Source organism: Bubalus kerabau, chromosome 2 (assembly GCF_029407905.1).
Source record: "Bubalus kerabau isolate K-KA32 ecotype Philippines breed swamp buffalo chromosome 2, PCC_UOA_SB_1v2, whole genome shotgun sequence".
Taxonomy (NCBI): Eukaryota; Metazoa; Chordata; class Mammalia; order Artiodactyla; family Bovidae; genus Bubalus; species Bubalus kerabau.
The window spans coordinates 191,063,250-191,088,360 of NC_073625.1; the positions used below are offsets into that span (position 1 = coordinate 191,063,250).

At 53.5% G+C, this 25,111-nt stretch overlaps 1 protein-coding gene across 1 annotated transcript; it reads right to left on the minus strand.

Moving 5' to 3' along the window:
* Positions 1-1,438: 1,438 nt before the first annotated feature.
* PTTG1IP (PTTG1 interacting protein) lies at positions 1,439-19,487 on the minus strand. The gene is made up of 6 exons (XM_055569826.1): positions 19,257-19,487; positions 11,633-11,685; positions 9,639-9,747; positions 5,662-5,836; positions 4,941-4,987; positions 1,439-3,150 (listed from the first exon to the last, which is right to left on the minus strand). Exons 1-6 carry the CDS (start codon positions 19,354-19,356, stop codon positions 3,104-3,106), a joined length of 531 nt encoding a protein of 176 aa, XP_055425801.1. The 5' UTR covers positions 19,357-19,487; the 3' UTR covers positions 1,439-3,103.
* Positions 19,488-25,111: the final 5,624 nt, after the last annotated feature.

Sequence of the window (25,111 nt, forward strand, 5' to 3'; positions counted from 1 at the left end):
CATCACAGTGGCTGGGGTGGAGGCACTCCAAGATCCTCTGAGCCCCTCTCTGGCTGTTCCAGGGCAGGCGAGCCCCGAGGAGCAGCTGGGGCCACAGGCCAGGCCCCAAGGGTCACAGCTGCCGGGGCGAATTAACTCGGCTCCCTCCAGCTGCTGGCCTGGCACCTGCTTCCCTCTCCTCTCTGAGCCCTGCCAGCTTAGACCATCTGACGCCTGTGCCTCCACACTGACCTCAGGCCAGTCAACCTTCTGGCTCTGTCACCTGCAGCGCCTGACCCGACTATGACATCACCAGAGCTTATGGGCCTGGTGAGCAGGCGGCAGGGAGCCCAGATGCTCAGCCAGACCGTGTGTACCCCCGCCAGATAATGGGGGGAAGTGGCCTGATCAGGGCAGGTGGCATGCCAGGGGTCTGGCTGTTGGGAACACGCTAGAATGTCCCCTGGAGGCCGGTTGCTGACTTGCTGATGACAGTGGTGGGTGGCACGCTTGGACAGCACAGTCACGGATCATGGAGCCCACGTGGCTGTGGTCAGAGGCCTGTGATGCCCGGCAGACTCAGGGAGAGATGTGGGAAGGTGGAGTCGGGGTCACAGGGCCTGGGGCAAGCTGACCGGGTTGAGGGTGGGTGGTGGGGCGGTAGGCGGTGAGCATGCTGGCCCAGTTCTGACCCCTGGACCTGCTACCACATACTCGAGAGCCCAGGACTCTGTTGTCTTGTGGCCCCTGAAGAGGCTCCTGCTCATTTTGGTGCCTGGACCCCTGGGATTCAGTCACTGAGCAGGCAGGCTCCCTGTGGGCTGGCACAACCTCACTGTCCCTCAGCCAGCACTGGTGGGCAGTGAGTGCCTGGAGCCTTCCTGGGAGGTGGGCCAGTTTCCCCAAGCAGCCACCTAGCCTGGCCCCCACCGTGGTTTCCCTTCCTGAGTTGTGTCCTGAGGGGAGGCAGCAGAGCCCAGTCCAAGGTGTGAATAGGTCCAACCTCCTCTCGCAGTGCCTTGCCTGACTGTCCCTTCCAGTTGCCTTCAGCAACCCTGTGACTGAGACTAACCTCGGAGTCTGGAGCAGAGAACGTTTATCACAGGGCTGAGCAGAGACATGTGGCTTGTGCTCAAAAAAACCCTAACTAAGCAGCAGCTCACAAGATGGAGGGGCCCCGGGGAGGGGGAGGGAGCGGGGGACAAGGCCAGGTGTCTGCGCTAGCCACATGTCTGAAGCAGGGGAGCTGCAGCAGGAATGAACACATCGCAAGGCAGGGCCCGGGGACCACTCACCTCGTGGTGTGGAGGCTCCCTACCGGCCTGGCATTAGGAGCAGGCTGCGCACTCGTGCCAGTGGGTCCTGAAGCCCATCTTATACTCCAGCAGCCCTGCTGCCCTTGCTCCCCAAGCACTCACGTCCACAGCCCCCAGAAATGAAACACAAGGAACGCAAGGCATAGTCAACAAAAGCATGTATTAATCAGCTGATTGGAAACTGGTTCAAGATTAAGGCACTCAGACTTGTGGTTTCCTTGAGGTTACAATCTCTGGCTGCTCTTGGTGCTGCTTCAGAAGAACGTGAGACTGCGGAGCCGCTCCCAGGAGGGCTCTGTGCTGTGTGGGAGGGTGGCTCGTGCACCAGCAACCCCGCTCTAACAACCTGTTTTATCTACAACCCGGCTTTGCTTTCAGCTCAGCAGCCTCAAGTCAGGAAAGAGTGATTTTACATCCATACTATCAAGTTAATACAAAGTTCATTAAAATCTACTACAAAGTTTATGAACAAACAGCATAAAGTAAAAATTTGCAGACTGTTATATTTAGGAATGTTTCATAATACTTTCATTGCTATCAAATGCCCAAGAAATCAGAGAAATAACACAAAAGACTTTGTTAAAGGTTGTTTCTGGTCTGTGAAACGTGAGGGTGGAACTGTGAGGTCAAACACAGATCCGTGTGGCTGACCAGGCACATGTGGCCGTGTGACAATGCCCTCTGACCCCTGGATCCGCATGGACGCCCCTACCTAGTGTGCACGTTCACCTTCCTTCCCAAAGCTCAATGTTTTTCTCATTTAAAACAATCTGGCAACTAGGACTATTTTCAGATTTTTTAAAGAAAGGCTGTTCACAGTGACTTCACCATCTGCTGTCCCTGCCAGGAAGTGCAAGGGCTACCGACTGCGGGCTTGCATCTTGATCTGGAAAAAAGGAACCCCAAGGGCGGCACCACGCGCACCCAGCGCCCCTGTGAGAAGCCGCCTCTGTGGGAGATGCCCAGGACAGGCCGAGACAGACGACGGGTAGGGAGCTAGGGTCGGTGGACAAGCGGGACAGCCGCCAGTGCCTATGTGTGGAGATCCCATCAGCAGCCCCCTCCTCTAGAGGGAGGGCCTGTGGTCACCTGCAAGCCCTGAGTGACCACCAGAGACGGCAGGGAGGGTCTGACTCAGGAGACCCTGAGGCTGACACTCAGTGGGGCTGAAGAGAAGGCAGGCAGAGCCTCAGGAGGCCCTCCCACCCCCAGGACACAATAGCACCTGACCGACGACTGCCCGTCGGAGGTTTTATAATTCAGATGAACACTAGAAAAATATCTTGATGTACCAGTAAAGACACAAACTTGAAAAATCACCCCATAAGCAGTCTGAACTCTGACAATAAAGCTTTTTGGTAGAATCTTTTGGGTGGGAGAATAAAATCCAATAATAAAAAAAAAAGGTTTACAGCTCAATGCTACTTGGTGTGGGTCAGGTCAGACTGCATCCTGGGCCCCGAGATGCACTGGAAACGACAGGGGTTGGGGAGGTCCCAGGACGGACTGCACCGCTCTGCTTCCTGCACGTGGACCTCGCGGGCCTGGATGCAGGGCCGTCTGCACTGGCTCACAGCCGAGTGGAGGCCTGAGGTGTGCCGCTTCCTCCCCAAGTGGACAACAGAACAGAGAAGCCCTGACAGCCTTCGTGTCTCAAGTGATTAAATACAGAAACGAGAGAAGAGGAAACAGAAGCTCCCAGGCCTCAGCCCGAGGCAGCTTCCTTCCCTACGGTGGGAGGCGCACGGGCGGCAGGGTCCCTGCTGACTAGAGGCCTGGAGACTGCTCGCCGCGCCACCAAGTGCGTCTTAGTTGTTTTCGAATCTGGCATATGGGTTTTCTTCTTTAAACAAACCTGAAAACAAAACAAGCCTGATTAGAAATACACTCAGCCACAGGCAACAAGAGCCAGAAAACGGCACGTGAGGCTGTGTATGAAGGTTTCCACAGAAGCCCGTATGAAGGTTTACTGAAGCCCCAAGGAAGACAGGTGTGCAAGGAGCTCAGACACTACCCTTCTGAAAAAGTCACACTACTGGCGACTTTAAAACCAAAGTGAAATTTACTGGAAACAATACTTCTAAGAAAAATAGGTCCTAAGCACAAAAGACTTGTTTGCTGATCCAGAAAGAAATAAGAAAGCCACTGTGTCATCCCTCCATGGCTGGCTAAATTATATATAAGAAAACAAAAGCACCATACTTGAGATGCTCTATATAAATCCTGATTAATTTTCAGAATTAAGATCACAGGCAGAAGGTGACTTATCAGTTCAAAAGTGAAGGAGCTAAACACCCGGAGACCAGGAGCTGCCTGCATGAGAAGCGTACTCTCCTTCTCTTTAAACAGCTGGAGCCACTGCAAAACCCTCCTCCCCGCAGGGCTCGGGGCATGGGGGATAATGGGGCCAGGTGCGGGCAGAGGGAGGGTGCTGTCTGTCAGGGGAAGACGGTGAGCTCAGCTGGGGAGAAACGCACAGCTGGTTTGGGGTAGGGAACTGTCATGTGCCAAGTAAAAGCAGTACTGTTGAGGTCCTGCTGGAAAAAATACCCAAACCAGCTCCTGGCGCTACTTCTAGTTTAGAGGGAAAAACAGACGGAAGCTGCCTTGTGAGAAGGAACCCAAAGGAGAGGGGGTTTCGTCTGTGCTGTGTCTTGTGTGTCAATCAGGCTCAGCCCTGACCCCGCCCCAAATTCTTCCCATGGTCGAGGCCTTCCTTCCACAGTCCAGGCCATTCAGAGGGCGTCACACAAATGCGCACAAGTTAATTCCATCAGTGCAATTAAAGGGCAACTGATCAGCTCCTTGAAAGGAATACAGGGAATCTCTGATTGCTCCAGAAAAGGCCTTGTGCAGGTTGGGCACAGGTCCAAGCGTGTGTGTGCTCGCATACACACGCATGCGAGCACACACCCACCTGTCTCTGTCTCTTATTTACATTAATTTTAATCAGATGTCAAAAAGCTGAGTGTGTGTGCGCGTGTGTGTATGCAAGCACACACCCACCTCTTATTTACATTAATTTTTAATCAGAGGGGGGTGTGTGTGTGTATGTGCGTGCGCACACACACGCACACACACCCACCTGTCTCTTATTTCCATTAATTTTAATCAAATGTCAAAAAGCTCCTTTCTACAATTTCCAATTTCGTAGGAAACCAAGTGCAGAAAACACCAATGACCTTGGTGGTTTACGAATCAGCAGAGAGCCAACTAAACACAGGAGCAGGTTCAATGCTCCTAACACCAAAGAAAACAGTCCCTCCACGGAAAACCTCACCAAGCAAACACTGGAACAGAACAGGACACAGCTCCCAGGACAAGGCCTGAGTGTGGCCACTGCCGAGAGGGTGGGAAGTCAGGCCAAGAACAACTCCAGCATGAGGGCGGGGAACACAGGGCCCCGCAGCTCAGAAGCTCCCCCACTGGAAGGCAAATCAGAGCAGACGGGAAGGGAGGCAGCACTTCACGGGCACACAGGTGCCGGGAAGGCCGATGGAGGCACAAACACTCGGGGGAACCAGTGGTCAACCGTGTGCTTCTGGAGAGCCACCCCACACACAGCAGAGACTGCCCGGCACTGAATGTGACCAGGAAGGCCGGGCCAGCCCCTGCCAACAGAAATGGGGAGCCCATTGCTCTTACCATATTTTTTTCTGATTTCATCATGTCTCAACTTCATCTCCACTCGCCTAAAACAGAGAAATCTGGTTTAGCACCAAACTACAGCGTAATTCTAACAGCTGTGCCTCTCACATCCTCTGGCCTGGAGCCAGACCGGGCAGGACAGCTTGGCTGTGGCCATCCCAACCAGGATGGGCAGATGTTAAGCACACACTCAAAGCTGCTTTGATGGCACATCATTCAACTCTTCCTTTCGATAAAACCAATTCCAGTGCCCCTAACTGTGATTTTAGAAAACGTTCTTTACACATAAAAACAAATCAGCAAAGATCTTCTCCTTGGTTCTGAAGACAGTGGGGAGTACATGGGTCCTGGCCCCCAGCAGCCGCAGGCTGGCAGGTCAGCACCCCCAATCCTGGCCGTACTGCACACACTAACCAAAGGGCTCCAGGATCAGGGACACATGGTCACCAGAGCACTGGCCACACAAGAGGCCCAGTTAGGCCTCAGACGGACAGGAGACTTAGTTAAATGCCTTCCTCCCGCTGAGCCTCTGCTGGCTCAGGACTGGACCACCCGCTAGAGGCCATGCCAGCCCAGCCCCCACACTCAGCTTCCCACCCTCCACACCACCCTGAGAAAACCCTGTGGACACTCCACATGGTCCTGCTCTTCAGACGTGGAGGAAGCTTGGGCAGCAGGAGCACCCCACCCTGCTGCCCCCAATCAGGCTGGGCCTCACCGCTCCTCCTGCCGGACCCGGCGCTCCTCGCGCTCCCGGATGGCCTTCTCCTCGCTCTTGTCTGGCCGTCGGCTCCGGTTCCTCCTGCAGCAGCAGCAGCAGCAGCAGATGGCAACCCCCAGGAGCAGGGAGCCCCCGATCACCGACATGGCAATGATCAAGGCCTCGAAGTTCACTGCAAGTTCAAAGGTGCAGAGTTAGGGCCTGACCGCTCCTGGCAGCACCCCTCCCTGTGGGGTCTCTAGAACCGGGGACAGCCCTCCTCGTGGGGTCTTCAGAACTGGGGATGCCACTCCTCGTGGGGTCTCCAGAACCGGGGATGCCCCTCCTCGTGGGTCTCCAGAACCAGGAGCGCCCCTCCTCGTGGGGTCTCCAGAACCAGGGATGTCCCTCCCCAAAGGATCTTCAGAACCAGGGATGCCCCTCCTTGTGGGGTCTCCAGAACCGGGGACACCCCTCCTCGTGGGGTCTCCAGACCGAGGATGTCCCTCCCCCAAAGGTCTTCAGAACTGGGGACAGTCCTCCTCGTGGGGTCTCCAGAACCAGGAGCGCCTCTCCTTGTGGAATCTCCAGAACCAGGGACACCCCTCCTCATGGGGTCTCTAGAACTGGGGACGCCCCTCCTAGTGAGGTCTGCAGAACTAGGAGCACCCCTCCTCGTGGGGTCTCCAGAACCAGGGACACCCCTCCTTGTGGGGTCTCCAGAACCGGGGATGTCCCTCCCCAAAGGGTTTCCAGAACTAGGGACGCCCCTCCCCCACGGGGTCTCCAGAACTAGGGACGCCCCCTCCCCCATGAGGTCTCCAGAACTAGGGACGCCCCTCCCCCACGGGGTCTCCAGAACTAGGGACGCCCCCTCCCCCATGAGGTCTCCAGAACTAGGGACGCCCCTCCCCCACGGGGTCTCCAGAACTAGGGACGCCCCTCCCCCACGGGGTCTCCAGAACTAGGGACGCCCCCTCCCCCACGAGGTCTCCAGAACTAGGGACGCCCCTCCCCCACAGGGTCTTCAGAACTAGGGACGCCCCTCCCCCACGGGGTCTCCAGAACTAGGGACGCCCCTCCCCCACGGGGTCTCCAGAACTAGGGACGCCCCTCCCCCACGGGGTCTCCAGAACTAGGGACGCCCCTCCCCCACGGGGTCTCCAGAACTAGGGACGCCCCCTCCCCCACGAGGTCTCCAGAACTAGGGACGCCCCTCCCCCACGGGGTCTCCAGAACTAGGGACGCCCCTCCCCCACGGGGTCTCCAGAACTAGGGACGCCCCTCCCCCACGGGGTCTCCAGGGTGTGGCGGCAATGCCCCACCTTCCTCCAGCCTGTTTCTGTGACTGAGTCACCAGTTTCCATCAACTTCAAGCAACAGGTAACTTTCCTCACCACCTGATGCTGGAGAGATGTTTCCAACCTGAGGAAAGCTGACAAAAGCAGGTAGACCAGCCCTGCTCTGATGACCTGAGTCAAAGGCCAGCAGGAGGCATGTCCGCCTGTGCGGGCCAAGGGCCCACCAGAGCCACGGCCCAGGCCAAGGGACACCTGGGGGCTGGAAGGCGGCACCGCCGCCATCAGCTGACTGTGGTTTCCCGTCCAGACCTAACACACTTAGGACAAATTCCAATTCTTTCCAGCTTCTCTTCAGGGTTTACAAATTAAAACCAGCTGCTCAGTACTTTTCCACTTCATTCTCACACCAGAGCCTCTCAGAGGACAGCCTGGCACCGTCCAGTCAGCCCGGCCCCGCCCTGTACTCCTGGATGGTGGTGGGACCCTCCCATGATAGCTTGCAGCACTGGGCTTGCCTCACAGAGCTGATCACCTTCGACCCTGCCAGCTTCTTGGCTGGGGGTGGGGGAGGCAGATGCCCACCGCCCCGGTGCCCCCACGGCTGCCAGCGTGACAGCACTGGCCATGAATCTTGTGGTTTTTTCTCCCCTGACCTATCCTGGAAGTGCCAGAAACACAAGAAATAGAAGTAACACAAGACCCTCGCAACAGAGGATGTAACTTTTGGATCAGAGAACTCCCAAACAATCAACTTTAGAAACCAGTCAGACTGAGAAGACCGTGGCTCTAAGACACACCTGCCCCCACCGGAGCCTTTCTTGTCAGCAGCTAGACCCAGTTATAAAGCAGAAACAGAAACCTCACCATGATGGGCAACAGGACGTATTAGACCTGAGCAAAGAGAGACCCGGTCCTGGACAAGGGGCCAAACGATCGCCTTCGCTGTTCTCCAACTGAATGTATGCACTTCAGGCTGTCACAGTCACAAGCCCACACGATGATGCCTAGACCTGAGTAAGACGCCCCTGCAGTCGCCCCTAAGAACAGACAGCACCTGCGGTGCAGGCCTGTGAGCGCGGCGTGCTGTGACCAGCTGAGCCGGGAGTGTCTCCAGCGGCCCCCGCATGAGATCCCAGCTCCCTGCCTGCCTGCCTGAGGATGAGCCCAAATCCAAACTGTGGGCACTCCACCCTCCTGTTACCACAAAGACTGCCCCCCAGCACGCCCTCACCCAGTGCGAGCCTGCGTGGAGTGCAGAGCCCCCTCCGCAAACTGCCCAGGGCCAGGTGTCCTGTGTCAGCCACACTCACAGCCCCAGGGTGGGAACCTCACGTCACAGAAAAGGACCGACCAAGGCCCCGCCCTGCCTGAAGCAGCGTCCACTGGGGCGGCCACTCCTGAGAAACGTGTGGCTGACAGGCTAAACTGCTGGTGTGAGCCAGCAGTCCGCTCCTAAGGGCATGCCCAGAGCGGTGGGCAGCTGCGTTTAGCCCACACAGGAGCACATGGCAGCCCACATACAGCCCGACGTCCACCAGCGCACCACGGCAGCCGCCCGTGGGGTCCCGGGGGACAGGCAAGCACTGGGTGTGGTCTGTCTTGCTGAGTGGCATCACCTGCAGGCTCCTGTGACAGCCCGCTGAGTACACAAGTGTGTGTCTGTCTGTCCACACACGTGCGTGCATGTGTGTTTGTCCTCTAGAGTACGAGTGTTTGCACACGCGTACGTGCATATGTGTGTGTGCCCTCTAGAATACGAGTGTCTGTACACACACACACGTATGTGCATACGCATGCATGTACTCTAGAGCTCAGGCCTGGAGGGGTGAGGGCTCAAGTGCGCACTGTGTTAGGAGTCACGCTTCCAACTGTTGAAAGCACTTTAACAGTTCAAGCCCGAGATGCCCACGTTTCCCTGGAGCCAGAGCCGTCCCTGCAGAACAGGTGGGAGGGAAGGTCCAGGGGAGACAGACACCAGGACGACACATACGCTGGCGAGGCCCAAGGAGCCTTTCCGGAGTGAGGGTGGCTAGGAGGGCAGCCAGCTGTGTGGATGTCAACAGGCACGTCTCCACGTGTACGTGCACACACACACACTCTCACAAAGACACAAACTTCTGGGTCCCCGAGGTTTCAGCGGGTGAAATCAGAAGTGAGTTGTTCAGTTGAAGGCTGACAGATTCTGGGACAGAAATTGTTTAGAAAAAAGGTAACACAGAGAATAAATTGCAGATGAACCCAAAATGCAAACACACAAACGGACCATCACAACTCCCTGTGAGAGCACCAGCTCCTACAACCTGCAGCCAGGCGGGCCTCTGGAAGGCCCCGAGCCTGAGCCACTAAGGGAAGGATTAATAAGCCCAACTCATAAAAATGAGTTCCAGGTGGCAGCATGTACCACCCACCAACTGATATGGCCACTAGAAACCAGCCTGGGTCTCACCGAGTGCACGTCTCCCCAGGAGAAGCACCGCCACCCGGACAGGTGCTGACACCACCTGCATGGCCCTGGGATGTGGGGAGACGCCTGCAGAACAGAGGCCATGGCCATCAAACCTGGGCCACCCCTTTCTCAGACACCAGCACTCTCACTGGCCATCCCCACTTCTGGTGTCTTCCCTTCATTGAGCACAACCAGAATGTTCAAAACGACACTGGTTTTGCAAGAAACCAAAGAAAGTGGCGACTTACCCCAGCACACGCCCCAGCGTGCGGAGCTTAGCCGGCAGAGGGAGCTGGGCGGCAGGACTTTGGTCACTGGGTAGTCCAAGCACATCTTGTTCGCATTGCACCAAAGGCACTGGAAGAGGATGTCAGACGTCAGATGGGCCAGGGTCTGCCCTGTGCCGCCCCCGCCACTGCTGTTCCCTCCTCAGCCCCTCCCCAACACAGCAGCTCAACTCCACCCACTCACCAAGGCCCTCCTCACTCAAACCTCCTCCACCAGGCACCCCCATGCCCCGTGGCTTCCTGCAGCACTGGCAGGAAGGCAGGCACTCTGTGCTTCCCCACGTCCCTCACTGGACGGTCCACATCCCTTGCAGGAGGGACCAAGCCAGGCAGTTGAGTGGTGTCCACCTAAGGTTATTACCCTGCAAAGACCCTAACTTGACCTCTACAACTCCACCGAGTGGTCCATTTTAAAGACGATGGAACTAAAGAGAAAGTGGTGCTAGTGAACCTGAAGCCATGTTGCCTGTGTCCCTAGAACACGTGGTGGGGACCTGGCTGGCACACCAGACAGGGGCCCAGAGCCGGGCACGTGCTGGCTCAGATGGGAGGTTTGAGCCACCTAACAAGCCCACCCAGGTTAGAACATTGTGGGTATTTTTATGCTCGAAAGTAAAGATTTCACTAAGTTGTTTTTCTTACAGGTTTTAACAGGATAGAAAACAACATTATTTTTCCATCCCAGGTTAGGGTGAGAGTCTGTTACCAAAAAAATGTCGCGATGAAACCTGGGGTCCCAGGACCACCGAGGCAGTGTACACTCTGGTGCCTCATGCTCAAAATGACAAACAGCAGCAAGGCCCTCTTCGTTTTGGCCATTTGAGGATTCCTTCTATTTCAGTGGTTCTTTCCTGAGTTAAAAATTGGGGGGAAATCCTCCATTTTAAAACCGTCAAGTTTTAAACATCTCATCTTCCATTCTTCCCCTGCAGTTTTACTGAGAGCCCCTGGAGCGCACTGCGCTAAGTTCTCCTCCGCGGAAGTTCTGCCACCGTCTCTCTCCTGTTTTCAGATAACGAGGTACAAGCACGCGGTGAACCATGCGGGGCGCTGGCAGGCTGCAGGGGCCTATGGACCCTTCCAGCAGCTCTTGTGCTTCGAGGAGTCACACACCGAGGGCCTGGCTTTCCTCTGCACTCTTTACTCTTGGTTGCACTGGTCTTCACTGCTATTCAGACGTTTTCTCTAGTTGCAGCGCGTGGGCTTCTCATTGTGGTAGCTTCTCTTGTTGCAGAGCACAGGCTCAGTACTCACAGAGGAGGGACTTAGTTGCTCCGAGGCATGTGGGATGTTCCCGGATCAGGGATCACACCCATGTCTCCCGCATTGAGCAGGTGGATTCTTCACCACTGAGCCACCAGGGAAGCCCTCCCCTGTCTGAGTTCAGAGCGGGAGTCAGGCCTTCAGAGGACGTGTGTACCCACTGTCATCTGGACAAACCCAACCAGAGATGAGAAAGAACACGGGGCGCTCTGTCTCAAGGACCCCTCAGCAGGAGAGCTGACGCTCAGCACTGGGTAAGAATGGGGGGCTGGGAGGACCCCAGGCACGCCAGCCATGTCTCAGGGCCCATGTGTAGAACAGCCCAGCCCCTGTCCCAACAGGCCTGCAAGGTGGAATGACACCCAGGAAGCCCTGGACACAGGTTGACAGTCACAGACTAGGGGCTAAACATGTCCCCCCAACTTTCAAGCACCTGCGCTCACCCAACACCACACCTGTAGGCCCCGGGGCTCATATGCATTCCTGGCCGCAAGCCAGGGGCTCACGTTTGCTCTCAGGGGCTGAAGCAGCACGTTAATAACACTCGGTGGTGTGTGCTGCTCTCCTGAGAGTTTAAATCGCCCAAGAAAAGCTGTTACTGACTGCCCTGAACCCCATACCATGCACACGGCCCCTGGAGTCAGAGCTGGCCAGTGTGCTTCTGCATCATGCGCTGACCACGTACCACTTACCGAGACGTTTTTCAGGCACTCTTCACAGGTTCTGCTTGTGTTCTGAGAACAACCTGCAGGGAAAGAATGAACATCACTGAGAATCCTGCAGTGTCAACACCAGGAGGCCACAGCGAGTCATGCTCAGAACCTGGAGAGGGACACCCAGCCTTCAAGGTGCATGGTGAGCCTCTGTAAGTGGAATCCTGTGGGGACATGCCAGCAGCGTGCGTGGTCCTGACCCCGGGGGTCTCCCGGGAGACGGTCACCTGCTTCTTGCCTGGGCACCAATGACCAGCTCCTCAGCAGACACTCTGGAGCCAAAGACCACACCAGCTCCAGGCTGGGGTTGAGCCAGGCCTCAGCCCCCGGCCGGTTCCCCAGGCAAGAGGGAGAAGCCGTTCCAACCCCATGGAGCACCCTGCACACCCCATGCCTCTTGGGCATCTTCACGGGACAACCACTACAGGAAGGACTCAAAGCTGAGCAGCTAACACCTCTGGAACTCAAGCCAGTCAGGGGAGAGCTGGTGCACGAACAAAGACTCTCCAACCCACCATCAAGCAGCTGCTCTTCACCCCAGGCTGCCCGACATGTGCGCACACTCAGAAGAGGCCTGAGTACAACCCTCAGCTACTAGGAAAGGCACAGGAGTCACAGTCAGGTCCCACTTCCCACCCGCAAGAACTGAGGATGTGAAACCGTGGTGAGGATCAGGGGCTCTCAGCATGTCAGCAGGTGTGCACAATGGCTCAGCCACTCGAAAACAAACAGATGCTGTCCAGGAGTGCTTAACAGGAAGATTCCTACATGCTGTTTCTCACAAGTCCTTTGATTATCTTCACGAGGAGCAGCATGCTGCTCCCAGGAACTGAAGTCATTGTGTGAGACAGGCTTGAATCTCCTTTAGTAAACATTCTCTTTACGACAAAACTGCTTAGTCTCGATCCCCTTTCTTGAGATATGGATCGTCTCCTGACCTTGTGACCATGATTAATCCCTTGTTCCCTTGGTAACAGTTGCTGTATGTTTGGTTTTCTGATCTTTATCATTGTCGAAAGAAATATCTTGTACAACAGCCTATATATACTCACAGAAAGATCATTAAAGCACCTTTGCTCCATCAGAGCTTAGGTCCCCGTGTCGTTTTTGTTTCTCTCTCTCTCTCCCCGCCCCGGCTAATTCTCTGGAGTGTAGAGACCCGCCGTGCTCACTCTCCTGCCCGGGCTTCTCAGATCCCCTCGAGAAGGTGCCCTGTGCCTTCACTCCCTCGAGAGGGCACCTGGTGCCTTAGTGAGCGATGCAAGCTCTGTGTCAAGAGCTTTATTGGTTATCTGCATAAACCAGGGAATATCAGCCTCTTTCTCTCTTTCACTTTCTTATCGTCAACTCCGGACCACCAGGTTCCAGTCCATTAAAGGACCCCAACAAGATGCTCCTCCAAGACTCAGCAATTCCACTCTCAGTCTTGTGTGTCCCAGACACACCAAGACCCCCGTGCACAGGAGAGCTGACAGCAAACTTTACATGTGGTAACAGCCGAGAGTTGAACACGGCCCAGGGGTCCAGGCACCATGCGTGGCCCTCGGCCTCCCTGCAGGTCTGGAGAGCCGCAAGGTGGCTCCTCCTGCCTAGTGGGAGCATGCTCCCCTCCCAGCACCACCTCCTCCTCACATGCAGTGCCTGGGGGGCAGGGGACAGAGCTGACTGGGGAGTCCTGCAGTGGGACACTCTTCAGCCCCAAAAGAAGCAGGCCTGCATACAGATGACTCTACAGACCATGAGGGCCAGGAGAGGCCCCCACAAAGGCCCACAGCACAGGGTTCAGGACAGGTGAGACTCAACTGCGGGGGGCAGGTCGGACTGGGTGGGGCCCCGACCGCTGGAGATGCCTGTTCTGAGGCTTGAAAGAGGTCAGGGTCGCACAAGTGGAATGCACTTGACAGCACATGTAGGTTCCTGCATCTCACTGCACAAAGAATGAATGGATCTAAGAAGAGAGGAACACTGAGCTCTTGGTAATGACGTGTGCAGAGAGGCGCGGGGGTGGGGGTGTCTGTAATTTCAGAATGTGACAAACCCAACAGTGGGCAGAGGAGTGCTCACCACCTGGGTCCCACAGCTCCCTGGACTTCCTGAGATTCTCACGATGAAATGCAAGGAAAGGGAGCTTTAGGTCTAAGTCACAATCTCATTCGTAACGTTTGCTGACCAGGACCTGTACTAAACTGCTACCTGAGAGGGCTGGGGAGCGCTTCTCTTCAATAGTGTAGCTCCTGTACATCCCATTTTTAAAAATAAAAGCCCATGTCTGTCACAACATACCATCCTAAGGCAATCACTACTAAAGAGCAGCCTTCTCAGAGCCTCCAGTGGCGTGCTGTTAGCTTTGTGTTGAAGCTGATCTTAGACTACTTTGACACATTCAGCCCAGGAGGGCAGAGAAAGCTGACGGCCCCCAAACGCCTCTCACAGCAGGGCCGAGAGGGCAGGGCTGCCACAGGTGTTTGGAGCCCCCCTACCCACCGGCCTTGGATGGCAGGAGGGGGAGCCCTGCGGGGCTGCCGTGAGGACGGCTTCACCTGAAAGCTGAATTCTGAGTTCTGTCCACCAAGGGGCCGAGGGTAGGTGATACTGTCCCCACTACAAGGCACCAGGCTCCGTGCAGGACAACAGCTGGCCCCACAACTGGGGCAGAGACGACACGTCACCTCAGACAGCCTGCTGCCTCCGAGAGTGGCACAAAGGCCCAGAAGCCAGCGTGGGGGGGGGGGGGGGGTCCTCCTTGCCAAACTGGCACAACTTAAACATCAGAGTAATGGACTCTCGCCTCCTGAATGTTCATGATTTCACACCAGCATGGAATAAACAGAGAAGGACAACCAGCTGAGAGTCTCCACCACAATGGACGCCAAGACCACTGAGCCATCTGCAGAGGGACAAGAGATTACATACGGTCTCAGAGCACCCCCCACCCTGTTTAACTGTACTTAGGAAGACAAAAGGCACCCGAAGAGTGATAAAACATGTTGCCACGAAGACAATACGTGCACAAGACGTATGACCTATGACCACAAGACCACAGGACCAGTGGGAGAAGGTGCTCCGAGGGTGCAGGAAGGACAGTTACCCAGTGGCTGAACGCTCCCCACATGCACTCGAATCAGATCGGAGGAAACTGACGGTACCGCAAAGAGGCCTGTGAGCCCAAGGACAGGCTGAGGGGCTGCCCCAGGGGAAGGGAGGCTAAGAGATACCACAGCCAACAGCAACACACGCGTGCCCGGGGTCAGCGGCCGGAGGATGCCACTGGGTAACTGGTGATCTGTGTGCACGAGGTGTGTGTTAAATCAAGTGTTCAGCAGCATCCTAATGGTCACCATGCAGACCTGACTGTCATGTGCTGCTGATATCTTCCTTCTTAGGAGATACACCCTGGCGAACTTAGGGCAAATGGCCACATCACAACTTGCTCTCATCGGTTTGGGTAATCCAACTTTCCTGGCGGACCAATGGATAGGACTTTACACTTTCACTGCAGTGGCCTGGGTTCAGTCCCTGGTCAGGGAAGTACAGTCCCACAAGCCACGTCACACAGCCAAAATAAGCCATCCCAGGCAGACACAGACAGGAAGGCAGAGCACACATGGCCAAGGCTGCAAGAACAGACAGGGATTCTGGAGTTCACCACATCATCTTTCCTTCAACTTTCTCTGCAGCTCTGAACTTTTTCTAATAAAGCGCTGGGCAGGGAGGCACGGTGGGGATCTATCTGCATGACGCTCTCATTTGCACATCCACTCTCGATTCCTTCTGAAAAACTGAAGCAAGCCTGCACTTCCTTGTCGTCAATCTTAACAGTGGCCAAGAGAGAAACAGTAATAAAGCACAGGAATTCTTCATGGAGAATTTCCAACGTAGAAGCCTGTGTGACAACTGGTCCTGCAGGAACTAGCAAACCCGTCCAGCCCAGCGTCTCCAGGTCACGGGCCAACACAAGTCAACAGAGAGGCCAGGAGCAGCAGGCTAAGGGGACGGCCTCCCCCTGCTGCTCCTAGCATGGCCTGGAACTACCCGGCAGGTTCTCGGTGCAGAAACGCCAATGTTACACAGCCCTCACAAAGTCAGCACAAAGCCCTTGAAAACACCAGGGCATAGTAAGAAAGAGAAACATGTTAACTATTTACATTTGATTCAGAGACCAGGCACTCTTGGTCATTCAGGGCACTGTATCTCATCACAGAAACAGGAAACTGGGGCCAAAATGCCTGCCCAAGATCCCGCGCTTGAAGGGGCAATGTCGCTGAGGCCGGGCTCTCCAGCTTGGACTCTGAGCCACCGACTAAAGAACCTTAAGTCTTGTGCTCTCAGGAAAACTAAGCCAAAGAAAAAGGGTTCTCAAGACATACCAGCCATGGTACATGTGAGCTCTTTCCTACAGTTTCAGGTGAGTCCTGCTTAACCATGGAAGGACACACACTACATGTATGAAGGGGCATGTTTTCTAACAACAAGGAAACAAGTAAGCATATTGCCTGTGGAACATAACAGACCAGAGGGCTGCATTTGGCCATGCCGGCGGCAGTGGAAGGTCCCCAGAATCAGGCACTGTGGCCATGGCGCAGGGCGAAAGGATACGGGGGCAGGGGGTGCTGTGGCTGTCACCTTCCCAGGAGAAGTGCGGCGGCAAGTTCATGTAGACACAAAGTCCTGGCTGTCTTACCACCTCGGCAGAAGAGGGGGAAGGAGAGTACAGAGCAAGGCAAAGGCTCAGACCCGTGCACGCACCCATTGCCCTGTGACCTGCTTGGGAGCCCCCTGTTTTCAGCAGCAGGACCGCAGTGCTGCTGGACTGAAAGAGTGCTGAAGGAGCCCCACCTCCACCCCCACAGCTCCTCTGGACCCCTGTTTAGGACAACATCCTGAGGTCCTTTCAGGGGTGGCCTTCCCTCCAAAGTAAAGATGAAACTCAGCTGGAGTCTGACCCCATACACGATTAAAGTGGGGTCCAAAGCCCATGAAACTTCTTCAGTGAATTTCTCTGCAAAGCTCTTCAACACCTTGTGGGTTCCTGATGCCTCCCCTCCACCCAAGTGCACAGCAGAGAAGACATGGCTGGTTCTGGATTGCTGTGATGGTCTTTGAGTTCACACACCTGTGGTGCTTAATATTATCTGTCAATTGTCTGTGCTAAGGGATACCGAGAGAGCTGGTAAAACACCGTTTCTCTTTTCCTTTTTACGAAGATTTTTTTCTTCTTCTTGGCCAAGCCTCAGGGCTTGCAGGATCTTAGTTCTCCGAGCAGGGATGGAACTGGGGCCCCTGGCAGTGGAAGCACAGAGTCCTAACCACTTGACTGCCAGCTAATTCCCAAAAACACTTCTGGTAGTATCTGTGAAAGTGTTTCCAGAAGAGATTAGCATCTGAACGGGTGGACAGATGAAAGCACTGGCCCTCTCCAGGGAGGTGGGCATCTCCCAATCCACTGAGGCCCTGACAGAAAACGGCAAGGCAGCATGAATCTGCCGTGTGATCTGAGATGTCATCTCCCCTTGCCAGTGAGGCTTAGACTGCGCTGTGACTCCCTGGCTCCCTGCTGCCCGGCCTTGAGGTGTGGACTAGACCACACGCCAGCTCTCCCTGGTTGAGCAGACAGCGGCTTATGGGGCTCCTCAGCCTCACGGTCCTGTGAGCCAGTCTGTCGTGTGAAGTGAAATCCCTCAGTCGTGTCCGACTCTTTGTGACCCCATGGACTGTAGCCCACCAGGCTCCTCCATCCATGGAATTTTCTAGGCAAGAGTACTGGAGTGGGTTGCCATTTCCTTCTCCAGGGGATCTTCCCAACCCAGAGATCGAACCCGGGTCTCCCACATTGCAGGCAGATGCTTTACGGTCTGAGCCAAATAACTCTACATATATCCTGCTGGTTCTGTTTCTTTAGAGTAATTTTTCCTGACTAATACGCACAGCATCCTTACAAGGAATGCAAAGTATCATAGATGGTGTAGTCACATTCCTATGGCATGACAAGCAGTCAAACCACACAGCAAGCCCAGCCTCTGTGGGAAAGGGGCACCTCAGTGCTCAGTGTGGCTAGAAAAACTGCGGCCTTTCTCCTGAAATACTACGCCTGGTTTCATTCCCAAACTGTCACAGGACCCGCCCACTCAGCTCACAGGGGTCTCTGGTGGCTTCAGAAGTCCAGGGCCAAGCCAGCATGAAAGGCAAGCAGCCAAACACACGGGGGGGTGGGGGTGGGGGGGGGGCGTTTCCTGACACACCTACTCTAACAATACAAGAGCGCAGGCCCTTCAGCCACCCCGGAGAGACTCTTGGGTGATAGCAGATTTGGTTCTCATCCAGCCTGTTTAGTAAAAAGCACTCCCAGGTCAAACAGACCAGCTCATAGGGCTCCTGGGACCCATGGTCATGGGAGCTAGGTCTTCGTAACAACACTTTCTCTACAGCTACATATATCCTGTTGTGCTGAAAATTCACATTTGTGCTGAAAAGTCAATTTCGACCAAAAGTTCCCTATTCTGTGCAACTCCACCGCTGCACTGACAGATAATGTCACAAGTGTGCACACAAGTATGTTTAGGAGGCTGAAGAGACTCACGCAGTGCTGCACGCAGACACCCGCTCCGGGCCACACAGAGGAAAGGTGCCTTGCAGTGCTAAACAGAGTTGATGCAACTACAGCTGACCGGAGCTGAGAAACGCCCTGGCCCCTCAGGCTGGCCCAGGTGGGTGAGGTCACCAGCCAGAGGCTCTGTTTTCCACACTGGTGATTACCCCCCACCCCTCGCACGCCACACACAGCTCCCCCATCAAACCCTCCAAGATCCCCACCCACCTGCAGACCACCCACAGGACGCTGCCCTCCAGCAGCCCCTTTCCTGGAGCTTCTGAGCTCTTAGGTCATGCACTCTCCTCACCCCGCTAACTGCTATTTCCAGGTCAGGCAGCCCAGGAACTCAGCGCCTCCATCAGCCAGTCACCATGTGGGCTCAGCACCGGGCACAGGTGGTTACTGAGAAGTGGTGGGATAAACAAAGAGGGCCACCCGCCTACCCAAGTAGGGAAGGTCTGGAGAGCCTACAATCTGCCCCGGCAGGGCAGGCCAAGTTCAAGCACTGGCCGCTGACCCTGGAGCTCCTCAGAGGGGTCTACTCTGCACAGTGGGCATCGGTGGAAGGGCTGCACACAGGTATCCTCGAGGGGAGCAAGGCCCCCCAACACACCAGCCGTGCCCACACAAGGGCCAGGCCCCTGGACTCCAGCCGCTGACCTGCTGTGGGTTAGGCAAGCTCTCCAGCTCTGCTTCTGACCCCGGGTCCACACTCGACAGCTCTTTCCCAGGGTAGCGGGGACATTAAAGAGGGGACAGCGCGCTCGGCCAGGACGCCCCCGCGGTCCCGGACCAGCCCGAATGCTGAGCCAGGACAAAGGGCCGGCCCAGGCCACCAACGGACACTCGGGTGGCCCCCGGCCGTCCCCGCAAACCGCGCGGGCCTGGAGCAGCCACCCCGGGCGGCTGCGACCCCCTGCCCTCCGCCCTCCTTGACCCCGACCCTGCTCCCCCTGTCCTCACCTCGCCCGGTTCCCTCGACCCCTTGACCCTGTGCCCCCCGACCGCCCTCACCCTGCGCGGCGGCCGCCGGGAGGAGCAGCAGGAACAGCGCAGCGCTGCCGAGTGTCGGTCCCCAGCGCGGCGTCGGCCCGCGGACTCCGCTGGACGCCATGGTCGCTGCAGCCTTGACGGTGGATCGTTGTCTCCTTCGTCGTCTGGACTAGCCCCACCTCGGACCCAGGCCAGGCGCCTTCGCCCGGAAGAGCAGCACGCCGGAAGTGGGCGGGGCGACAGCCAAGCCACAGCGCAACAGGGGCCCCGCCCATCGCCCTCCGGCCTGCTCCCAGCAGTTCGCGATCCCGCCTCCGGTGCGCGGCTTAGTGCGCCTGCGCGGCAGGAAAGCGGCAGGCCGCGGGATCCGTGCGACCCAGTGCGCCTGCGCGACAGCAAGGGCTGGTTCGGCTGCGGCGCCCCCGCGGCCTTGGCCCACAACGGGTGCAGCAGCTTTCCAGGAGTCAGAAAGTGGCTCCGCTTCCTGGATTGGTCTCGCAGGAAGTGCAGAACCAGTGCGCTAGGCCCCCATTCCCGCCCCGACACCCAGATCCTCGCATGCCCCTCACCTCCCCGGGGTTCGGCCGCGGCTGGCCCTCTCCTGGGAGGTCTGCAGGCTGCAGCTCCGGCCCCGACGGCCTCAAGGAACGATAAAAAAATATGTATTGCTAGAGTCCAGTTGCTTTCTTGTGTTTGATTGTGTTCGAAAAAGTACAATGTGGCTTCGGGGATGGTACAGGGAAGCCAGAGACCCATCTCCTAAGCTTCCTGGGTCCCTGACTTGTGGCTTCCTGGACCAGTCTGGTAAGACCACCTCCCCTGGTAGAAGCAGTGCTGAGATCAGGGGTGGAGCTTCTGTCACGGGGTGGGGTGGGTGGTGGGTGGGGTAGGGTCTCTGTGAAAGAAAGAAAGTGAAAAGTCGCTCAGTCGTGTCCAACTCTTTGCTACCCCATGAATTGCAGCACGCCAGGCCTCCCTGTCCATCACCAGCATGGAATCTAGCTGACATTGGGGAAATAGGTGGGATGCAGACAGATGGCCTGCGAGCATTTGAAGCAGGATATATCTGTTCCCTGCCAAAGACTGAAATGGAGCCAGGAAGGAAGGAGCGCTGAGTCCTAGCCACTAGACCACCAGGGACAGCAACCAGTGACAAGGCCCTCACCCAGCAGCTGTGTAAAAGGAATTTCCACATAGAAACAGAGAATAGTGAAATAAGTCTTTATTAGAAGGAAAAAGAGTATGTGTGTATGGACACACAGGCATGCTCAGAAGGAGATCTGTGGCCTTGAGGTAGCTTGAATCACTTTTAAGAGTGTTTCTTCCTGAATTTCCTTTAGCCAATCATCTTGCTTTGCCTGCTGCTGAGTCCATATTGAGTTTACCTCAGGGTGCTCCCATGTGTGCACACCTCTTAACCAAGATGGATTCCAGCAAAGAGGCCTGTGGGTAGGTTGACATCACATGCTATGGGGTGGCACCCCCTCCCTTTTTGACCTCCAACGAGCCTTTCTGTACACGTCTAGTGGGAGAATTCTTAACTTCGAGAATGAGGAATATGTGATCATTTATCTTGTCCTCCATCATCCTGCTGTTTTGCCAAAAGCTTCAACTTCCATTTCAGGTTCAAAGGATTTGTTAACCAAAGAAACTTGTTATACACAAATAAACAAATTAAATATTTAATAGAGAATTATCTAACTTACTTTCAATATACTGTTGAATGAAAAGATGCACAATGTGAGAGTTATGAATTAAGTTTTATTTGGGGTAAAATGAGGACTGTAGCCTGGAAGACAGCACCTCAGATAGCTTTGAGAGACTGCTCCAAAGACATAGTTGGGGAAAGTCAGTACATAAGATTTTGGTGAAGGAGGAGTTCAGTGCAGTCAAGTGCTTACTTTACAAAAGGTTTTCTACTAGGCACGAGAAGCCAATATCACCATGAAGGGATTCAATGCTTTTCTAAATATGAAGAGAGTCAAGGACTGGAATCATGAAATCAGTTTCTGAAAATACCTCACTATCTAAAGACCTGTTCCACCAATTTCCCTGGAGCCAGAGTGCCTCACTCTCCACTGTAATACCCTTCAGAGGGTGTTGAAGGTCAGCAGCTGCAGCAGCACAGGGTTCAATCCCTGCAGAAGCAGATGGCAAATGCCCTCATTGTTATCGTTGTTGCTCAGTTATGGCAAATGTTCTTGGCAAGTGCCAATTTGTAATTGACAGGGCTGTCTCATGGTCATGCTGCTGCTGCTGCTGCTAAGTCGCATCAGTCGTGTCCAACTCTGTGTGACCCCAAGACGGCAGCCCACCAGGCTCCTCTGTCCCTGGGATTCTCCAGGCAAGAACACTGGAGTGGGTTGCCATTGCCTTCTCCAATGCATGAAAGTGAAAAGTGAAAGTGAAGTTGGCCAGTCGTGCCCAACTCTTCTCAACCCCATGGACTGCAGCCCACCAGGCTCCTCCATCCATGGAATTCTCCAGGCCAGAGTACTGGAGTGGGTTGCCATTGCCTTCTCCATCTCATGGTCATAAATTGGACCATAATTTGGGAGGGATTTCATGATCATTTCACCCCCATGTTGCTAGGAAGCCTCATTCCTAGTTCTGGAGAAGATTTTGCTGACAGGCCACTCAATGTGCTTTTACTGGACTAGGTCTTAATAGTCAAAGATCTCTGAACACCTGTCTTCTAGTTATGGTCCAGGAAAGTATACCTTCTCTGCATCTTCCCATATTGAGAGTTACCCTATTATAATCACTGATCACATATGTGAACCATGAACTTCCAGATGTTCAAGCTGGTTTTAGAAAAGACAGAGGAACCAGAGATCAAATTACCAACATCTGCTGGATCATCGAAAAACCAAGAGAGTTCCAGAAAAACATCTATGTCTGCTTTATTGACTATGCCAAAGCCTTTGACTATGTGGATCACAATAAACTGTGGAAAAGTCTTCAAGAGATGGGAATACCAGACCACCTGACCTGCCTCTTGAGAAATCTGTATGCAGGTCAGGAAGCAACAGTTAGAACTGGACATGGAACAACAGACTGGTTCCAAATCGGAAAAGGAGTACGTCAAGGCTGTATATTGTCACCCTGCTTATTTAACTTATATGCAGAGTACATCATGAGAAACACTGGACTGGAAGAAACACAAGCTGGAATCAAGATTGCTGGGAGAAATATCAATAACCTCAGATATGCAGATGACACCACCCTTATGGCAGAAAGTGAAGAGGAACTAAAGAGCCTCTTGATGAAAGTGAAAGAACAGAGTGAAAAAGTTGGCTTAAAGCTCAACATTCAGAAAACGAAGATCATGGCATCTGGTCCCATCATTTCATGCCAAATAGATGGGGAAACAGTGGGTGACTTTATTTTTCTGGGCTCCAAAATCACTGCGGATGGTGATTGCAGCCATGAAATTAAAAGACGCTTACTCCTTGGAAGGAAAGTTATGACCAACCTAGACAGCATATTAAAGCAGAGACATTACTTTGCCAAAAAAGGTCCATCTAGTCAAGGCTATGGTTTTTCCAGTGGTCATGTATGGATGTGAGAGTTGGACTATAAAGAAAGCTGAGCACCAAAGAATTGATGCTTTTGAACTGTGGTGTTGGAGAAGACTCTTGAGAGTCCCTTGGACTTCAAGGAGATCCAACAGGTCCATCCTAAAGGAGATCAGTCCTGGGTGTTCATTGGAGGAACTGATGTTAAAGCTGAAACGCCAATACTTTGGCCACCTGATGCGGAGAGCTGACTCATTGGAAAAGACCCTGATGCTGGGAAAGATTGAGGGTAGGAGGAGAAGGGGACGACAAAGGATGAGATGGTTGGATGGCATCACTGACACAATGGACATGAGTTTGGGTGGACTCCGGGAGTTGGTGATGGACAGGGAGGCCTGGTGTGCTGCGGTTCATGCGGTTGCAAAGAGTCAGACACGACTGAACAACTGAACTGATCACATACCGAGTTATACATTTGATCAGCTTCTTCAAGTCTAGCCCTCATTATTTTCATTTGTGGCTCAGTCATACACTTGGTAATACAAGAAAAAAATAATCTTGTAAAACAGGAAAGTTACAAATAATATAGCTAATAGCATTAGTGGAATTATAAGTAAATATTTCAGCCATGAGTCTCCCACACCAAACCTGTCATTTTGCTAATCTTTGTGAAGCTGTCAGGCATCCCATTAAAATATTTATCCAAAAGTCCTTTCTATAAATCTTCTTGAAGAGAAAGCATTTTTGCAAAAATTGGTTACCACTGTGACAGCACTTTTAAATAGTAACTAGAATTATGACTGATAACATTTTACGAGGACGTATCAGAATTTTAGAAACTAGGACTTCCCAGATGGTGCTAGTGGTAAAGAACCCACTTGTCAATGCAGGTAGGTGTAAGAAATGTGGGTTTGATGCTGGGTCAGGAAGATCCCCTGGAGGAGGTCATGCTAACCCACTCCAGTATTCTTGCCTGGAGAATCCCAAGGACAGAGGAGCCCAGCGGGTTACAGTCCATGGGGTTGCACAGAGTCAGATATGACTGAAGCGACTTAGCAGGAACATAATTTCTGGGATGTTTGTATTAGTAATATTTACCACACTATAACCTGAGTAGATTTACTGCTCATTTGACAATACTTTCCATATAATTCGACATACCAAATGAACCTAATTAGTTTAATATCTCTCTTTGGGATGTTTCAGGGGCCCTCTGAAGCATCCCAAAGTTAGCGAGAAGTCAGAAGTGTTTCGTTAGTTTTTGATTTGGGAAGTTTTGTCCATAAATATCAAAAGAGTTTAGAACATTCGGTCAGATAGGATCATAGGTCATGGTGACAATAGCTATTTACTTAGCCAAAGTAACCAAAAAGGATTTCAAAGGCAAATAAAGAACAGATTATTTAAGAGGTAAAGAAACTTAAATCTGTTATCAAAGGTAGTTCAACATCTGAAGAAAGCATATCCTCTTAATGGAGAGAAAAGTCAAATTCAAGTTTTTACAGCAACTTAGTTTTAAGTTCATTTAAAAGTAAACTTAATTAAATTTATTTTAAACTTAGTCTGTCCTGACCCTGCCCAAAACTCTTTGCTCAGGGTCCACTATCCACAAACCTTCGTATCATTTTCAGTATACATTGATTGTTCTGACATCCTGAAACAGCCACTTGTAAGTCAGACATACTTCCTTTTCCCTTCATAAAATGCAATCCATTCCTCATAGCTTCTTTATCAAAAACACACAACCTACTTTCCTTAAGCAACCCAAAACTGACCTTAATATTAGCATTCTATAGATTGGTGAGCATAAATGTTGTTGTTGTTCAGTCGCTCTGTCTTGTCCAACTCTTTGCAACCCCATGGACTGCAGCACACCAGGCTTCCCTGTCCTTCACTGTCTCCAGGAGTTAGTTCAAACTCATGTCTATTGATTCAGTAATGCCATACAACCACCTCATCCTGTGTTGCCACCTTCTCCTCCTGCCTTCAATCTTTCCCAGCATCAGGGTCTTTTAAAATGAGTTGGCTCTTTGCATAAGGTGACCAAATTATTGGAGCTTAAGCTTCAGCATCAGTCCTTTCAATGAATATTCAGGCTCGATTTCCTTTAGGATTGACTGCTTTAACCTCCTTGCTGTCCAATGGACTCTCAAGAGTCTTCTCCAGCACCACAGTTCAAAAGCATCAATTCTTCTGTGCTCAGGCTTCTTGATGGTTCGATTCTCACATCCACACATGACTACTGGAAAAACCATAGTTTGATTATACAGACCTTTGTCGGTAAAGTGATGTCTCTGCTTTTTAATACATTGTCTAGGTTTCTCATTGCTTTACTTCCAAGGAGCAAAGGCTTTTAAT

Coding starts and splice junctions, on each gene's coding strand:
- PTTG1IP (XM_055569826.1), bottom strand. CDS start 19,356: ATGGCGTCCAGCGGAGTCCGCGGGCCGACGCCGCGCTGGGGACCGACA. Junction 11,686..19,256: donor CCCGGCGGCCGCCGCGCAGG/GTGAGGGCGGTC, acceptor CTTTCCCTGCAG/GTTGTTCTCAGAACACAAGC. Junction 4,988..5,661: donor CGGGTCCGGCAGGAGGAGCG/GTGAGGCCCAGC, acceptor TCTCTGTTTTAG/GCGAGTGGAGATGAAGTTGA.